This window comes from Ranitomeya variabilis, chromosome 2 (assembly GCF_051348905.1).
Source record: "Ranitomeya variabilis isolate aRanVar5 chromosome 2, aRanVar5.hap1, whole genome shotgun sequence".
NCBI classification, from domain to species: Eukaryota; Metazoa; Chordata; class Amphibia; order Anura; family Dendrobatidae; genus Ranitomeya; species Ranitomeya variabilis.
Window position 1 is genome coordinate 535,962,891 of NC_135233.1, and position 19,141 is coordinate 535,982,031.

Sequence of the window (19,141 nt, forward strand, 5' to 3'; positions counted from 1 at the left end):
GCCTCGGGTTGATCCTCGACTCTGCCGTCACTTTCAAGCCACATATCCAAGCCCTTGCCTCCTCCTGCCGTCTCAAACTCAAAAATATTTCTCGGATCCGCACATTCCTTGACCGCAACACCACAAAAACACTAGTGCATGCCCTTATCATCTTTCGCCTTGACTACTGCAACCTCCTACTCTCTGGACTCCCCTCTAGCACTCTGGCACCACTCCAATCCATCCTAAACTCTGCTGCCGACTAATCTACCTGTCTCCCCGCTATTCCCCAGCCTATCCCCTATCCCAAGCCCTTCACTGGCTTCCTATTGCCCAGAGACTCCAGTTCAAAACCCTCACAATGACATACAAAGCCATCCACAACCTATCTCCGCCAAACATCTGTGACATGGTCTCCCGGTACCTACCTCTGATCCTCTCAAGACCTCCTTCTCTACTCCCCTCTCATCTCTTCTTCCGACAACCGCATCCAAGATTTCTTCCGTGCTTCCCCCATACTCTGGAACTCTCTACCCCAACACATCAGACTCTCGCCTACCATAGAAACCTTCAAAAAGAACCTGAAGACTCACCTCTTCCGACAAGCCTACAGCCTGCAGTGATCCTCAACCTACTGAACCGTCGCACAACCAGCTCTACCCTCTCCTAGTGTATCCTCACCCATCCCCTGCAGACTGTGAGCCCTCGCGGGCAGGGTCCTCCCTCCTTATGTACCTGTGTGCCTTGTTTTTTGCTCATGTTTAATGTATTTGTCTATATTTGCCCGGTATTCACATGTAAAGTGCCATGGAATAAATGGCGCTATAAAAATGTATAATAATAATTATATGACCAGGCAACAAAACGTTTGTCTTGCCAAAATCTGACCATTCTGTGTGCATTAACTGATCAATATTTCTGCATTGATGCCAATTTATTTTCTTAACCTAAACCACATTTCGGAGGGTTTCAGCTTTCAAAAGAATAATTTATACAACCAATGGATGCATTTAACGTCAGGTTATAAGCTTTTATTTACATAACATGGATACGCGACATAACATCTGTCAGGGAGTGTATTGTCTGTGCAAGTCCCCTCTATAATGTAAAGTGCTGCGGAATATGTTGGCGCTATATAAATAAAATTATTAGTATTATATGATGTGGTCACTATTGATAGCAGCATCTAAGTGGTTAAACAGATATGGATGGTGCCAACACTGATGGTGTGGCTGATGTAGCAAGTTGTCAGCTATAGTGTACAGCTGACAGCTGCTGGATTGTCACCTGTGTGGGGATGCTATTCTCTTATGCATCAGGTCAGTTAAAAGATGTATTGGTGGTCCTTAAGGGGTTAAAACCTTTAATCAAACATTTCTCATTTATGAAAAAAAATGACCTATTGCATATTTTTTAATTCAAATCTTGAATCGGCTCCTTTCATTTGGGTAAAATCATCAAACATACTTACGTCAGCAGAATATTTTTTTTCAACTGTAGACCATCGCTCGTATGTGAACACCAGAGTATATCTGCAGAGTTAGACAATGTGCACTAAATAGTGTGACAGAGCTGCACTGTGCCACTAAATACACTGTTTCATCCGTCGAGACCTGGTGAAATCTAGTTGGTAGACTTGACCAGTGTCAAACCTCCACCAATCTAATATTAATGATCAATCCTAAGGATAGGTAAAGATTTATTTTTTTTTTTTTTGTGGAAAACCCCTTAAATAGATTTTTTCCTTGTTTACAGGTGGTATTTGATTTTACATTCAAATGAATTATTCTTTGCTTTGCTTCATCAATCTTACCCCATATATTGAGTTGCAACTAGTATGTGTTCTTGTTTATTCTCTACAGGAAGAGCCAATCACTGGTCTGCAATTATTGGTGGGTCACATTCTAAGGAATATGTTCTCTGGGAATATGGGGGATATGCTAGTGAAGGAGTAAAACAAGTGGCAGAGTTGGGTTCACCAGTCAAAATGGAAGAAGAAATACGGCAAAAGGTAAGCACATCAATGTTGATCAATATCATTGGAAGATTTAACTATGATAGGAAGATTTAACTATGTTTACAGTTTGTTTCCTCATTTCAGGCATTAGTCATACTTCCTTATAAGTCTGAGCAGGACAAGTGGAACAATCATAAACGACACTCCAGAGGGGTCTGTCTGTCTATCTATCTATCTATCTATCTATCTATCTATCTATCTATCTATCTATCTATCTATCTATCTGAATCTCCCAATATATCAATAAAAAAGGATTAACCTGATCACAAAACGGCGTGGCGAGAAAACAATCGAAACACCAGAATTACGTGTTTTTTTTTTGTTGCCGCGACATTGCATTAAAATACAATAATGGTCGATCAAAAGAATATATCTGCACAAAAGTGGTATCATTAAAAATATTAGCTCGGAGCACAAAAAATAAGCCCTCACCCAACCCCAGATCACGAAAAATGGAGACGCTACGGGTATCGGAAAATTGCAGGTTTTTTTTTTTTTTTAGCAAATTTTGGAATTTTTTTTTCTTTCACCACTTAGATAAAAAAAGAACCTAGACATATTTGGTGTCTATGAACTCGTAATGACCTGGAGAATCATAATGGAAGGACAGTTTTAGCATTTAGTGTACCTAGCAAAAAATCCAAACAAAAAACAAGTGTATGATTGCACTTTTTTGCAATTTCACTCACTTGGAATTTTTTTCCTGTTTTTTAGTACACAACAAGGTAAAATCAATGATGTCGTTCAAAAGTACAACTTGTCTCGCAAAAAATAAGACCTCATATGGCGATATTGATGGAAAAATAAAAAAGTTATGGCTCTGTGAACGAGGGGAGCAAAAACGAAAACGCAAAACCGAAAAAAGCTCCGCTCATTAAGGGGTTAAAGTAGTTTAGTCTAAAAAGCAAAAATTATACCAGCTCATTAGGTGTAGGTAGGCTTAATCCAAGCCATGGATCATACTCCCGTGTAGCTGACATGAGTGTCACTTTCCTTGGAAGGCTTGGAGTTAGACGATGATATCGCGTAATGAATTTCAGGACTTCTTTAGAGATGGTGTGATTTGTGTTCCATATTAAATGGATTTAGTTTCTTCTAGTGCTGATGCTGGTCAAAAACATGCAGCTCCATTTCAGCTGCTTCTGATCTGGTTATTTCCTTTTCGTATATAGACTGGCCAGTCATTCTTGTCCCTGCTGGTGAAAGATTTATCTTCCTGTGCTGTGTGCTAAAGATAAGTGGTTGAAGTAGAGTTGTTGTAAGGGTATGTGCACACGTCCGGATTTCTTGCAGAAATTTCCTGAAGAAAACCGGAAATTTTCTGCAAGAAATCCGCATTTTTTTTTGCGTTTTTTCCATTTTTTTCGCGGTTTTTTTTAGCATTCAGCAAGCGTAATTAGCTTGCAGAATGCTAAAGTTTTCCAAGCGATCTGTAGCATCACTTGGAAAACTGACTGACAGGTTGGTCACACTTGTCAAACATACTGTTTGACAAGTGTGACCAACTTTTTACTATAGATGCAGCTTATGCAGCATCTATATTAAAAGATAGAATGTTTAAAAATAATAAAAAAAATGGTTATACTCACCCAGACATCTCATCAGCGGCGTCCGTTCCTCTTCCTATAGCTGGTGTGTGCGCGCAGGACCTTCCATGACGTCGCGGTCATGTGAGCGGTCACGTGAGCGGTCACATGACCGCTCACGACCAATCACAAGACAGTGACGTCATCGGCAGGTCCTTCACCACACAGCAGCTATAGGAACCGAAGCGGCAGCATGCAGCGGTGAGGCGGGAAGACATCGAGGGTGAGTATAGGACTATTTTTTATTTTAATTCTTTTTTTTTACCAATTATATGGTGCCCAGTGCGTGGAGGAGAGTCTTCTCTCCTCCACCCTGGGTACCAACCGCACATAATCTGCTTACTTCCCGCATGGTGTGCACAGCCCCGTGCGGGAAGTAAGCAGATCAATGGACTCCTAGGTGTGCGGAATCCCCGCAATTCCGCATTTTTAATGAACATGTTGCTTTTTTTTCCGCGATGCGATTTTTTCGCGGAAATAATCGCAACATTTGCACAAAAAATGCGGAATACACTGTAAATAATAGGAGGCATATGTTAGGGTTTTTTTTGCGTTTTTATCACGTTTTTATAGCGAAAAAACGCGGAAAAAACGCTATAAATCCTGAACGTGTGCACATGGCCTAAAAGTCCTTATCCTCCTTCCTATCGTTGGTTAGTGATTTTGTATGATAGAGGTTTTCTGTTATCCCTGATTTGTCTTTGTGTCTCGTTAACATTATATTTCTGTCTTATACCTCATGGGGTGGGGGAAGGAACAGATTAGGGTTTAACAGGAGCTGTGTAAGGTCGGAGACGCGGGCCTCTCTACCTTCAAGAGTACCTCCTGGACAGGGATAGTTAGGGCCCCAGTTCCAGGGACAGTTTGCGGCCCCCAGTCTTTACCAAAAACCATCACAGCGTGACATTTTCACCAGCCCAACATTTTGAATTTTGGTATGGATCCCGTTGCATTCCTTGCCAAACATTTCCAGGGTCTGTCTCTTTAACTGCCAGACCTGGAATATAGGACTCAGAACAGCAGATTGTTAACCACAATCTATGGTGACTCTCCCTGTTTTCTGGGGGACTGGATACATTTATTGTGTTCCGTGAATCCTGCAAGCTTTATTTTTAGGCTTCTTTCTTGTTCATCTGGGCGTGAGGAGCAATGGGTTGGGATTGCTATTTCTCTCCTTCAAAGAGATGCTCATTCTTGGGCTTTTTCACTTCCATCATACTCACGGTCTCTCTGGTCAGTTGATGCTTTTTTTTTAGGCTCTAGGCCTCATGTATGATGATCCAGACTGTGTCTCCTTTGCTTTGTCTAAGCTACATAAGCTCCTGCAGGCGGACCCACACCGGCAGAGGAATTCTGCTCAGAGTTCTATAGATGGGCCACTGACACCTCGATGGATGATCCTGCTCTTAGGAGTAAGATTTGTCAGGGTCTAACTGAATGATTAAAAGATGCATTTGAGCTTTATAATAATAATAATAATAATAATAATAATAATCTTTATATAGCGCTAACATATTCCGCAGCGCTTTACAGTTTGCACACATTATCATTGCTGTCCCCGATGGGGCTCAAAATCTAAATTCCCTATCAGTATATCTTTTGAATTTGGGAGGAAACTGGAGAACCCGGAGGAAACCCACGCAAACACGGAGATAACATACAAACTCTTTGCAGATGTTGTCCTTGGGGGGGTTTGAACCCAGGACTCAAGCGCTGCAAAGCTGCAGTGCTAACCACTGTGCCACTGTGCTGCCCATTATGAAACTCCTGAGTTGTTGGAAGCTGTCGTGGCTCAGACCATGTGCATAGATAGATGTTTCAGGGATAGAAATGTTGTGACTCGGCCCCCCATGGTACTCCCTAAGGCAGAGGTCCCCAACCGCCGGTCCGCGGACCAGGACCGGGCCATTGGAGTTTTTCAGCCGGTCCACGGCGCCGCTGACAGCTACCGTATATACTCGAGTATAAGCCGAGATTTTCAGCCCAAATTTTTGGGCTGAAAGTGCCCCCTCGGCTTATACTCGAGTCACGGTCGGCGGTGGGGTCGGCGGGTGAGGGGGAGAGGGCGCTGAGGCATACTTACCTAGTCCCGGTGATCCTGACGCTCCCCCTGCCCGTCCCACGGTCTCCGGGTGCAGCAGCTGTTCAGCGGTCACGTGGGACCGCTCATTAGAGAAATGAATAGGCGGCTCCACCTCCCATAGGGGCGGAGCCGCCTATTCATTTCTCTAATCAGCGGTGCCGGTGACCGCTGACAGAGGAAGAGGCTGCGGCACCCGGAGACCAGCTGTCCGGGGGAAGGAGCGGGACGCCGGGAGCAGGTGAGTATTACATATTCACCTGTCCGCGTTCCACACGCCGGGCGCTGTCTCCATCTTCCCGGCGTCTCTCCTCACTGACTGTGCAGGTCAGAGGGCGCGATGACACATATAGTGTGCGCGGCGCCCTCTGCCTGATCAGTCAGTGCGGAGAGACGCCGGGACGGGACGCCAAGGAGCAGCAAGCAAGAAAGGTGAGTATGTCATTTATTATTTTTATTGCAGCAGCACAGCTATGGGGCAATAATAAACGGTGCAGAGCACTGTATGGCACAGCTATGGGGCAATAATGGTGCAGAGCACTGTATGGCACAGCTATGGGGCAATAATGGTGCAGAACACTGTATGGCACAGCTATGGGGCAATAATGGTGCAGAACACTATATGGCACAGCTATGGGGCAATTATGAACGGTGCAGAGCACTATATGACACAGCTATGGGGCAATTATGAACGGTGCAGAGCACTGTATGGCACAGCTATGGGGCAATAATAAACGGTGCAGAGCACTGTATGGCACAGCTATGGGGCAATAATGGTGCAGAGCACTATATGGCACAGCTATGGGGCAATAATGGTGCAGAGCACTGTATGGCACAGCTATGGGGCAATAATGGTGCAGAACACTATATGGCACAGCTATGGGGCAATTATGAACGGTGCAGAGCACTATATGGCACAGCTATGGGGCAATTATGAACGGTGCAGAGCACTGTATGGCACAGCTTGGGGCAATAATAAACGGTGCAGGGCACTGTATGGCACAGCTATGGGGCAATAATGGTGCAGAGCACTATATGGCACAGCTATGGGGCAATAATGGTGCAGAGCACCAGGGAAACAAGCATGGTGCTCCCACTCATTCTGAACCTATGGTAAGTTGAATCACATTCTCATTATAAATGTCATAATTATATGATAAGTATGCACTAAGCTCCATCCCTCCATAACCCCACCCCCATATGACCAAAGCCCCGCCCCTGCCCCACCGGGCCATGGAAAACTGGTCTTGCTTAAAGCCGGTCCCTGGTGCAAAAAAGGTTGGGGACCTCTGCCCTAAGGCCACCGTCACACATGCGAGTTTTACGGACGTAAGAGCGCAGAAACTACGTGCGTGAAACTCGCATAACATACGGCACAATGCTTCTCAATGGGTCTCGTCCTATCAGCCGTATATTATGGATCCGTAATATACGGTGTTCTACGGCCGTACAAAATCGCAGCATGCTGCGTTTGTCAGCGTATTGCGCAAATAATACGCCAATGAAAGTCTATGGGGGCGAGAAAAATACGGATTCCACACGGACCAGCAGTGTGACTTGCGAGAAATACGCAGCGGTGTTAGTGAAAAGAGCGGTGTTAGTGAAAAGTCAGTAATTCAATTGCCGACTTTTCATTTCTCCTGCCTAAAACCGACAGGATATGAGACATGGTTTACATACAGTAAACCATCTCATATCCCCTTTTTTTTTGCATATTCCACACTACTAATGTTAGTAGTGTGTGTATGCAAAATTTGGGCGCTGTAGCTGCTAAAATAAAGGGTTAAATGGCGGAAAAAAATTGGTGTGGGCTCCCGCGCAATTTTCTCCGCCAGAGTGGTAAAGCCAGTGACTGAGGGCAGATATTAATAGCCAGGAGAGGGTCCATGGTTATTGGCCCCCCCGTGGCTAAAAACATCTGCCCCCAGCCACCCCAGAAAAGGCACATCTGGAAGATGCACCTATTCTGGCACTTGGCCACTCTCTTCCCACTCCCTGTAGTGGTGGGATATGGGGTAATGAAGGGTTAATGCCACCTTGCTATTGTAAGGTGAAATTAAGCCAGATTAATTATGGAGAGGCGTCAATTATGACACCTATCCATTATTAATCCATTTGTCTGAAAGGGTTAAAACACACACACACACATGATTAAAAAGTATTTTAATGAAAGAAACAGACAGGTTGTTTTAATAATTTATTGCTCTCTCAATCCATCAGCAACACCCTCGCTTGGCAAAATAATAAACACACAATATACATACCTTCTGATGTCCTATCACGTCCCACGAGGTAATCCCATCTGAAGGGGTTAACTAATATTACAGGCATGAGCTGCGCTAAACCACTCGCTCGTGCCTGTAATCCCCGGGTGCTGAAAGGAAAGCAGAGTGATCTATACTTACATTCAGTCGCGGTGATGCGCCCCTGCTGGATGTTCTCATGAACTGCAGCCTGGGAACTTTTTCCCACGCTCCAGGTCATATGAGGACATCCACCAGGGGGCACATCACCGCGACTGAAGGAAATGTAGGTCAATGACCTACATTTCCTTAATTCGCCGGGGAATTACAAGCACGAGCACAGCTGCATTTGCAGGGCTCCTGCTTGTAAATTATTTTAACCCCTTCAGATGGATTACCTCGTGGGACGTGACGGTTCAACAGAGGGGTATGTATCTTGTGCATTTATTGTTTTGCCAAGCGAGGGTCTGCAAATGGATTGAGAGAGCAATAAAATATTAAAACAACCGCTGTGTTTATTTCATTAAAATACTTTTAAATCATGTGTGTGTGTGTTTTAACCCTTTCAAACAATTGGATTAATAATGGATAGGTGTCATAATTGACACCTCTCCATTATTAATCTGGCTTAATGTCGCCTTACAATAGCAAGGTGACATTAACCCTTCATTACCCTATATCCCACCGCTACACAGGAGTGGGAAGAGAGTGGCCAACTGACAGAATAAGCACATCTTCCAGATGTGCCTTTTCTGGGGTGGCTGGGGGCAGATGTTTTTAGCCAGGGGGGGCCAATAACCATGGACCCTCTCTAGGCTATTAATATCTTCTCTCAGTCACTAGCTTTACCACTCTGGTGGAGAAAATTGCGCGGGAGCCCACACCAATTTTTTCCGCAATTTAACCCTTTATTTTACAAGCTACAATGCCCAAATTTTGCACATACACACTACTAACATTAGTAGTGTGGAATATGCAAAAAAATAAAGGCATACGAGATGGTTTACTGTATGTAAACCATGTCTCATATCCTGTCGGGTTTGTGAAGGAGAAATGAAAAGCCGGCAATTGAATTACCGGCTTTTCTATAGAACACCGCTGCATATTTCTCGCAAGTCACACTGCTGGTCCGTGTGTAATCCGTATTTTTCTCGCCCCCATAGACTTTCATTGGCAATTTTTTTGCGCAATACGGTGACAAACGCAGCATGCTGCGATTTTCTACGGCCGTAGAAGACCGTATAATACAGATCCGTAAAATACGGCTGACGGGAGCTGCTGGGCGCCGGGCCATAGAGAATTGTTGGGCCGTGTGTTATGCGTATTTTTCAGATGTATTTTCTGCGCTCATACGTCCGTAAAACTCGCTAGTGTGACGTCGGCCTTACTCTACTTACATACAGCACTATTTAGCAAACCTCAAAAAAAATAAAGGCCACATATTTAGCAGTGCAGTATTTTATCACCATATTTTGGCTATAATTTTCCTGTATATCTGGCGACAAAGTCATGCGAGGGCTTGTTTTATGCAAGACTAGTTTAAGTTTTTTGGGCAGATAACTTTTTGATTGCTTTCTATTCCAATTCTTGGGAGGCAGAGTTAACAAAATTCAGCAATTCAGGAATTGTTTTTTTATTATGCCATTCAATGTGTGGTAAAACTGATAATGCAGCTTTATTTGGTCTCCCATGACAGCACCACAAAAGAGAGGATTTGCACTTCAGGGACAGGAAACTGCACTGCTAGGTCGTTAATGGTCTGGTTAGACCGGTTGGAGGAACAGCTTAACCTCTTTCTGACCTCAGACAGGATAGTACGTCCGAGGTCAGAAGCCCCTCTTTGATGCGGGCTTCGGCGGTGAGCCCACATCAAAGCCGGGACATGTCAGCTGTTTTGAACAGCTGACATGTGCCCGCAATAGCGGCGAGTGAAATCACGATTCACTTGCCGCTATTAACTAGTTAAATGCCGCTGTCAAACGCTGACAGAGGCATTTAACCACTGCTTCCGGCCGGGCGGCCGGAAATGATCGCATCACCGACCCCCATCACATGATAGGAGGTCGGCGATGCTTCTGAATAGTAACCATAGAGGTCCGTGAGACCTCTATTGTTACTGATCCCCGGTAGCTGTGAGCGCCACCCTGTGGTCGGCGCTCACGGCACACCTGATTTTCTGCTACATAGCAGCGAACATCAGATCACTGCTATGTAGCAGAGCCGATCGAGTGGTACCAGCTCCTAGCCTCCTATGGAGGCTATTGAAGCATGGCAAAAGTAAAAAAAAAAAAAAAAAAAAAAAGTGTAAAAAAAAAAAAGTGAAAAAAATATAAAAGTTTAAATCACCCCCTTTTCGCCCCATTCAAAATAAATCAATAAAAAAAAAAAATCAAACCTACATATATTTGGTATCGCCACGTTCAGAATCGCCTGATCAATCAATAAAAAAAGCATTAACCTGATCGCTAAACGGCGTAGTGAGAAAAAAATTTGAAATGCCAGAATTACGTTTTTTTGGTCGCCGCAACATTGCATTAAAATGCAATAACGTGCGATCAAAAGAACGTATATGCACTGAAATGTTATCTTTAGAAACGCCAGCTCGGCACGCAAAAAATAAGCCCTCACCCGACCCCAGATCATGAAAAATGGAGACACTCCGGGTATCGGAAAGTAGCACAATATTTTTTTTTTTTTAGCAAAGTTTGGAATTTTTTTTCACCACTTAGATGAAAAATAACCTAGTCATGTAAGGCTAGTTTCACACTAGCGTTTACTGCATTACGTCGCAAATCCGTTTTTTTGCCGAAAAAACGGATGCGTCAAAAAATTGAAAAACGGTGACAAACGTATGCCACGCATCCAGCATTTCGACGGATCCGTCGCAAATCCGCTAAACGTTTCCGTCGAAAATACTGGATGCGTTGCATACGTTGTATCCGTTTTACCATCCGTTGTATCCGTTTTTCCGACGGATCCGTTTTTAAAAGGGGAGGCTCCCAAAATTTGATTGGCTACTGGAAAATTTGAAAAACTATATAGTACTGTATTTACAGCCCATCTTTGTGGGTTTTAGTTTTGTGGCAGCGATGGAAGGTGTTCTTGGGAGGATTGCTAGTTTGGTTACCGACGTTATCTTTGAGACAAATCGCCTGGATATCATAGTGCGGGAGAAGGAGGCGGCAGCGGAAAGGCGTAGGATGCTTCTGCAGCAACGGAGACGAAGACGAATGTGGATTCATCCGATTAATCAACTACGGATGACCCGGGGTGTCCAGTCCACTCTGTACCTGGAGTTGCGGCACAATCCACACAAATTCCACAACTACGTGCGGATGAGGATTGAACATTTTGATTTTTTGCTTGCAAAACTGGAGGATGTCATCCGAAGACAGGATACAAGGATGAGGCTTGCCATCACACCGGCGGAGCGGCTGATGGTGACCCTGCGGTAAGCCTCTTTTTTTTATTTCATTGCTGATATTGAATGTTATATTACATGCTGCAGAAAATACTGCGCTGGCATATTGCGCACTATTTTCTGCAGCATGTAGTTTTGGTTTTCTTGGCGGACATTCAACTGCTTTATTTAAATGTCATTGCTGATATTGAATGTTAACAGACTGCAGAAAATACTGTGCTGAAATATTGCGTTGCATTTTCTGCAGTTTTTTTTTTTTTTGGTTTTTTTGGGTTTGATGACATGCAACTGCTTTTTTCCTGTCATTGGTCATTTTGAATGTTATATTACATGCTGCAGACAATACTGCGCTGACATATTGCGCACTATTTTCTGCAGCATGTAGTTTGTGTTTTCTTGGCGGACATTCAACTGCTTTATTTAAATGTCATTGCTCATATTGAATGTTAGATAACAGACTGCAGAAAATACTGCGCTGAAATATTGCGTTGCATTTTCTGCAGTTTTTTTTTTGGGGGGTTTTTTGGGTTTGATGACATGCAACTGCTTTTTTCCTGTCATTGGTCATTTTGAATGTTATATTACATGCTGCAGACAATACTGCGCTGACATATTGCGCACTATTTTCTGCAGCATGTAATTTGGGTTTTCTTGGCGGACATTCCACTGTTTTTTTACACCGGATTCATGCTGGTTTTATTGGGTCTCCTGTCATTTTAAAAAAAATTAACAGTGCCATATTATAAAAAATTGCACAGACAAACAATTTTTAACATTTTTTTTTTTTTTTTTTTTTATAAAGTTTCCTAGCTACGGGTGAATCTATGACTTCGCTCCATTATCAGTTCAGGCTGGGCATTTCAACTATCTCTGGAATAGTGAAGGACACATGTCGGGCTGTTTGGACCACTTTGCAACCAGAGTATATCCCCCAACCATCCACGGAAATCTGGTTGCGAAGTGCTGAAGAGTTTCAGCAAATTTGCAATTTCCCTAATTGTGTGGGTGCAGTTGACGGGAAACACATAAGGATTGCGAAACCGGCAGGAACAGGATCGGAGTATTATAATTATAAGAAGTATTTCTCCATCGTCCTTATGGCTATTGCAGACGCCAACTGCAGGTTCCTTGCCGTGGACATTGGAGCGTATGGACGGTCCAACGATTCGCAAGTGTTTAAAAACTCTCCGATGGGTCGTTGCCTTTATGGAGAGAGCTACGATTTCCCGCCAGCCAGACCACTGCCAGGAACAAATGACCCAGCCCTGGAATATGTCTTTGTAGGTGATGAAGCCTTTCAACTGTCGCTGCACCTACTGAAACCGTACAGTAGCCGGAACTTAAACCATACCAAGCGGGTCTTTAATTACCGGCTTACTAGAGCACGAAGAGTAGTGGAGTGTTCCTTTGGCATATTGACGGCGAAGTGGCGAGTTCTGCTGACGGCTATCAAGCTGAAAACAACAACTATAGACGAGGTAGTTAAAGCCTGTGTGGTGCTCCACAACTTTGTCCTGTCAAAGGAGCCCGTTTCTTTGGATGATGAAGAGTTGGAGACCACCTTGTGGGACTACCGCAGCAGCTCGGTTCGCTCTACAAGTTCAGTTACAAGGATGAGGGACCAGTTTGCCGATTATTTTGTCTCACCTGTCGGGCGGATCCCGTGGCAAGACATGATTGTGTAACCTGTTTCCCATGTGTAACCTGTTTCCCATGTGTTTTGGTTATGTAAAAAAAGTGTTTCTGCCCCCCCCCCAAAAAAAAAGGCCCAAAAGCGTGGTTTTCTTGCTAGTAAAACCATTATGTTATACCCTTTACATGTCTGGTGTTTGTTTTTATTAAACCTTTTTTTATTATATTACCTTAATAAATCCACACACACACAAAGAGTAGAATTGTAATCCGAATTTTATTTTAACTCTTTTTTTTTTTTTTTTTTTTGTTTTGCAAAAAAAATATATATATATTTTCCAACATTTTTATAGAAAAATTAGAACATTTTTTAGAATCTTATTTACACACTTTACAAATTTTCAAAGTGTTGGGTGGAGATATGAGAGGAGGATGTGCCGGAAGGTTGGACCACGTCGATAGGTGGGGAAACCCTACTTGTTTGGGGTGCAGTGGAAGTGGGGGTTAAACCAAGAGGCTGACCAGAGGGGGGTGGTGTTGGGGTAGGTGGAAGAGAAAAGTTCAGTAAGGAAAACATTGGGGAAGTAATTTGGTCTAGGGGCCGGGATTGTTGTGGGGACTGGGTCGGGTATTGTGACTGGGTAGGGTAGTGGGAGTGGCGTGGGGTTTGGTAATGGTGCTGGTGTGGGGATTGGAGCTGGGTTTGGTAATGCTGCTGGTGTGGGTATTGGGGCTGGGTTTGGTAATGGGGGGTATGGTGTGGAAATGGGGCCTGGTGTGGAATTGGAGTGGAGGTGCGGTGAGGTGTGTGGGTCGAATCATTAATGGCCTGCAGTGCAGCATTATGGCAGGTATTCATTACCCGCATCTGTTGCTCAAAAGAAAGCTTCTCCATGCTCATGAGCATGGATTGGAAAAAAAGGTTGGCCGGATCGGGACTTACAGCTGAATGCAGCCTATCCAAGCGACTGCTGGTTTCCTGGCTTGTTTCACTGATGCGTGATTGCACCATGTTGAAACCAGCAGTCACTTGCTCTCCCAAAATTTTGAAAGAGCCTTGGAAGGATGCATTCAGGTGTAAGAACTCAGGAGCATAGCTCCTTTCCTGACCCCTCTGGCGCTGCCGCCACGAACCTAATGGTGGTGTCGAGGTGGCAGGATCAGAGGGGTGGGGTAAAGGGAACGCTAACTGTTCAGCATCAGATGCGAGCAATGAAGCCTGCAATAATGCTCCACTGCTTGGGGCGGATGAAGTGGAGGGGACAGAGGGGTCAGAGGAGAGGACAGAGGGGTCAGAGGAGGGGACAGAGGTGTGGGGCCTACCGACGTGGCCCTCAGTGGCGGACTCAGGAGGGATCGCTCCAGAGGGCGCAGAGGAAGATGCAGGCGCCCGGTGGCTGGAGAAGGTGCTGTGAAAGAAAAAACAAATGAAATTAATACATTGGAATGAAAAAGCCCTGACTGAAAGCAAACTAAGTAGACAGGTTAACATGGTTATTAGTGGGCTGTAGAATACTTACACTCTGCTTAGCATTGTTCGCCTCAGGAAGGAGAGGGCCTGGCCATATTTATATTTGCTCCTCTTCCTTCCTGCAGAGCCACTCGGGGCCTTCATCTCATCATTGAATTCCCTCTTAAAGCGATCCCTCAGTGACCGCCACCGCTTCCTAATCTTTCCAACTGTGAAGACAAGAATCAAAAGAAAAAACCAAAAATTGGTAAATGCAATACATTACAGTCAGCTCAAAACATCACTGGAAAGTGAATACTTACCTAGTTTGCTCTGCTGCTGAGGATGAAGGCTCTCCCGCCTTGGAAACAGGTTGCGACACACTTCGTCCCAGAGCCGACGGGTGACACCGGTATCAGCATGCCTGCGGTCAGCCATGTTCCACAGCGGCTCCCGCTCGCGAACCTCCTCGATGAGACAATCGATGTCAATGTCATCATCATCATCCTCCTCTTCTGCGGGAGCACGCTGTGAAGCCTGTGTCAAAAAAAAAAAAAAAAAGGAAAACAAACAAATTAGTACACTGAAATACTAAAGTACCAATAGAATCCCCCTCCCCCCCAAAAAAAAAACTCACTGATGGCCGACCGTGGCGACGAGTCCGCCGACTCTGGGACTGTCTGGGAGAGCCTTCAGCGGCAGCAGCAGGAGCAGCAGCAGCAGCCTGAAATGAAGGAAACAAATTCTCAGTTAAGGTAGGCAGGTGTTTAGTAATCTGTTTTGTGTATGGTGCAGTGTGATGTGCGAAGCAACTGTTTCACCACTACTTACACTTGGTTCCTCCTCCACTTGCATCTCTCCACCCGTCTCGCCCCCTTCTGACAGCTCCTCATCTGATTCAGCTTCCTGTTGAAACATAATGTATGCATGTAGTTATCCATAAAAATTTAATTTAAAGAAATTTAAAAAAAAAAAAAAAATTTGTGTTAACTTACCGATACACGCTGTTGCTGTGGAGGAGGGCTGTCAGAAGAGGACATCGTTTTGTGGTCCTGGTGGGCAGTGGCTGTGTCCTGGTGGGCAGCGGCTGTGTCCTGGTGGGCAGTGGCTGTGTCCTGGTGGGCAGCGGCTGTGTCCTGGTGGGCAGTGGCTGTGTCCTGGTGGGCAGCGGCTGTGTCCTGGTGGGCAGCGGCTGTGTCCTGGTGGTTCTGTAAGTTAAAGACACACTTGCAATCTGCTCGACACATTGAAGTAGCAGATTGGGGTCTTCAAAACTTACTTCTAGCTCTTTAGCTGTGGTCCTGGTGGGCAGCGGCTGTGTCCTGGTGGGCAGTGGCTGTGTCCTGGTGGGCAGCGGCTGTGTCCTGGTGGGCAGCGGCTGTGTCCTGGTGGTTCTGTAAGTTAAAGACACACTTGCAATCTGCTCGACACATTGAAGTAGCAGATTGGGGTCTTCAAAACTTACTTCTAGCTCTTTAGCTGTGGTCCTGGTGGGCAGCGGCTGTGTCCTGGTGGGCAGTGGCTGTGTCCTGGTGGGCAGCGGCTGTGTCCTGGTGGGCAGCGGCTGTGTCCTGGTGGTTCTGTAAGTTAAAGACACACTTGCAATCTGCTCGACACATTGAAGTAGCAGATTGGGGTCTTCAAAACTTACTTCTAGCTCTTTAGCTGTGGTCCTGGTGGGCAGCGGCTGTGTCCTGGTGGGCAGTGGCTGTGTCCTGGTGGGCAGCGGCTGTGTCCTGGTGGGCAGCGGCTGTGTCCTGGTGGTTCTGTAAGTTAAAGACACACTTGCAATCTGCTCGACACATTGAAGTAGCAGATTGGGGTCTTCAAAACTTACTTCTAGCTCTTTAGCTGTGGTCCTGGTGGGCAGCGGCTGTGTCCTGGTGGGCAGTGGCTGTGTCCTGGTGGGCAGCGGCTGTGTCCTGGTGGGCAGCGGCTGTGTCCTGGTGGTTCTGTAAGTTAAAGACACACTTGCAATCTGCTCGACACATTGAAGTAGCAGATTGGGGTCTTCAAAACTTACTTCTAGCTCTTTAGCTGTGGTCCTGGTGGGCAGCGGCTGTGTCCTGGTGGGCAGCGGCTGCGGTCCTGGTTTATCTGTTATATGTATAATGGATCTATAGTTAGACCACCCCCTGAACTAGGTAATGTTCAATGATAAACACCCTACTAAAATGATGTCAGAAATGTTCATACAGGTGAACACCAAAACCCCCCCAAAAAGTTGCACGTTATACCATTCATTTCCATGTCCCAAAAAACAAAATTTTTTAATGTTAACACCATGAAAAAATATATTTGACACATTTTATTTAAAATAAATAACCTCTCCCCCCCCCAAAAAAAAAAAAAAAATACTTTACAGGTTAACCTTTATTAAAAAAAATGAGCCCTCAACCAACCCTGTATTGCATGTGTAACCATTGGTACATACACCAGTTTTAAATTTACCTTTATGAAATAATACTACGGACATTTTTTTAATAAACATTTTATTATAATTTTTTTTTTGCACTTTTTTTTTTAAAAATCACAAGGAGCTGACATGCTCTTTATTTTAAATACAAGTACTTCAACTGCAAATGGTTATAACTGTAATAAAAAAAAAATTCAACACTTTTATTAAATAGAAAAACCCCACACTCACACATTCAAACCACAAGCTGCACACCGCTAGACTTTTTTAAAAAACACATCAGATTTAAAAAAAAAAAAAAAAAAAAAAAAAAAAATTAAACCACATGCTGCACAGACCACTATACAGTCAATACATCAGAAAAAGGCAAATAACCAATTATACAGCATGGACAAATGCACATGCCATCAACAAGACGTACCCAAAAAACATGCATGGTATGTGTCCACATTCAGGATCGCATCAGAATTTGGGCAGGATTTCCCATCAGTATTTGTAAGCCAAAACCAGGAGTGTAAAAATTAGGTAAAGTATAATACGAAAACAGGCACACTTTTGCTTTTATCACCCACTCCTGGTTTTGGCGTACAAATACTGATGGAAAATCCTGACCACATCCTGATGCAATCCTGCACATGGACACATACCCTCCCACATGAACAGGCATAAAATTGGCAAAGGCATAATATGGTGCAGGCACATGGTACAAAAGCACACAGCCGTCCAAAAATGCACACATACACATGCACGCACATAGCTTTATGCAAATACACATATGTACAACAAAGGCAGAAAGGTGAAACCAATCAGAAGACGCATACACACACACACATACAAAAGGCTGACAATCCTTTGGCTGAAGCAGCAGGTCTTCACAGTGGCTGGCATCATGGTGGATCTGGACTCTAGCATGGCACTGGCTGGTGCAGGACGATGGCAGGCCTCAGGTTCTCTTCAGGTTTTAAGCTCTTGCTGTAGTCAGTAGTACCTCATACACACAGAAATGCACAGGCACACAGATGCACACTAAAATTGCAATACTCACACTGGCTATGGTGGCTGGAGTCTTGTAGCAGGATGTCTGGAGTCTTGTGGCAGGATGGCTGGAGTCTTGTGGCAGGATGGCTGGAGTCTTGTGGCAGGCTGGCTGCAGTCTTGTGACAGGCTGGCTGGGGTCTTGTGCTTGGCTGGGGTCTTGTGGCAGGCTGGCTCTTGCTGGCAGGCTTCTTTGCTTCTCTGTGTCTTGCTGGCATATGTGGGGTTCAAGGCCCAGGCCAGGTTTATATAGATTTGGGGGTGTCTGACCAATTGGCAACAAAATACTTCTTCTGAGCATGCTCAGTGTAAAAAAAACGTATTGCAGCGCTGCATTGCGTCGTACGACGTGTCCCGACGCATCCGTCGCTCATAGGCTTCCATTGCAGCCAACGACGTATGCCGCAGGATGCGTCGCGACACGTTTTTTAGGCGGAGACAAAAAACGTTACAATCTACGTTTTTTTGAGACGACGTGTCGCCAAATTTCGACGCATCCGTCGTAAAACGTACACGACGTATGCCAATCCGTCGCCATACGTCGCCAATACAAGTCTATGGGAAAAAAACGCATCCAGCAAAAAGTTTTGCTGGATGCGTTTTTTCTGAAAAAAGACGTTTTGAAACGTAATGCAGTTAACGCTAGTGTGAAAGTAGCCTTAGGTGTCTATGAACTCATAATGACCTGAAGAATCATAATGGCAGGCCAATTTTAGCCTTTAGTGAACCTAGCAAAAAAGACAAACAAAAAACACTGCACTGCACTTTTTTTGCAATTTCACCGAACTTGGAATTTTTTTCCCGTGTTATAGTACATGACATGGTAAAACCAATGATGTCGTTCAAAAGTACATCTCGTCCGGCAAAAAATAAGCCCTCACATGGCCAAATTGACGGAAAAATAAAAAAGCTATGGCTCTGGGAAGGAGGGGAGCGAAAAACGAACACGGAAAAATGGAAAATCCCAAGGTCATGTAGGGGTTAAAGGGAAGGTGCCATCAAAAAAATATTTTTTCCAGCAATTGAAAAAATTTGAAGAATTAATGTTTCCATTTTCTTAAAAAATATTATCATTTGTTTATAAATTAGTAAAATATGAAAAATAATTTAGCTTTCATTACTTCACTGCAGTAATTATGGGCGCAATCTGCTGACATGTGTGATGTCACTCCTCTCCTCCCCTTCTGGGTGTTTGCTAAGGGATAAGAGAGGATATTATTCAGGAACCTAGTGAGCAGCCTTTTTGTTGGTGATTGCGAAGTTATACTGACAAGTAGACAGT

General features: G+C 44.5%; 2 protein-coding genes across 4 annotated transcripts in view; one reads left to right on the forward strand and one right to left on the reverse strand.

The window, feature by feature from the left end:
- Positions 1 to 19,141, forward strand: part of SPON1 (spondin 1) — a 1,148,287-nt gene that overhangs the window by 394,102 nt on the left and 735,044 nt on the right. For all 3 annotated transcript variants that reach the window (XM_077288119.1, XM_077288120.1, XM_077288121.1), the window contains one exon: positions 1,842 to 1,990. In XM_077288119.1, the coding sequence (XP_077144234.1) occupies positions 1,842 to 1,990 (149 nt within the window). The remainder of the gene's footprint in view (positions 1 to 1,841; positions 1,991 to 19,141) is intronic.
- Positions 12,665 to 15,274, reverse strand: LOC143806994 (uncharacterized). Its single transcript, XM_077288118.1, has 5 exons — positions 15,240 to 15,274; positions 15,046 to 15,132; positions 14,732 to 14,945; positions 14,479 to 14,638; positions 12,665 to 14,367 (listed from the first exon to the last, which is right to left on the reverse strand). Exons 1-5 carry the CDS (start codon positions 15,261 to 15,263, stop codon positions 13,350 to 13,352), a joined length of 1,503 nt encoding a protein of 500 aa, XP_077144233.1. The 5' UTR covers positions 15,264 to 15,274; the 3' UTR covers positions 12,665 to 13,349.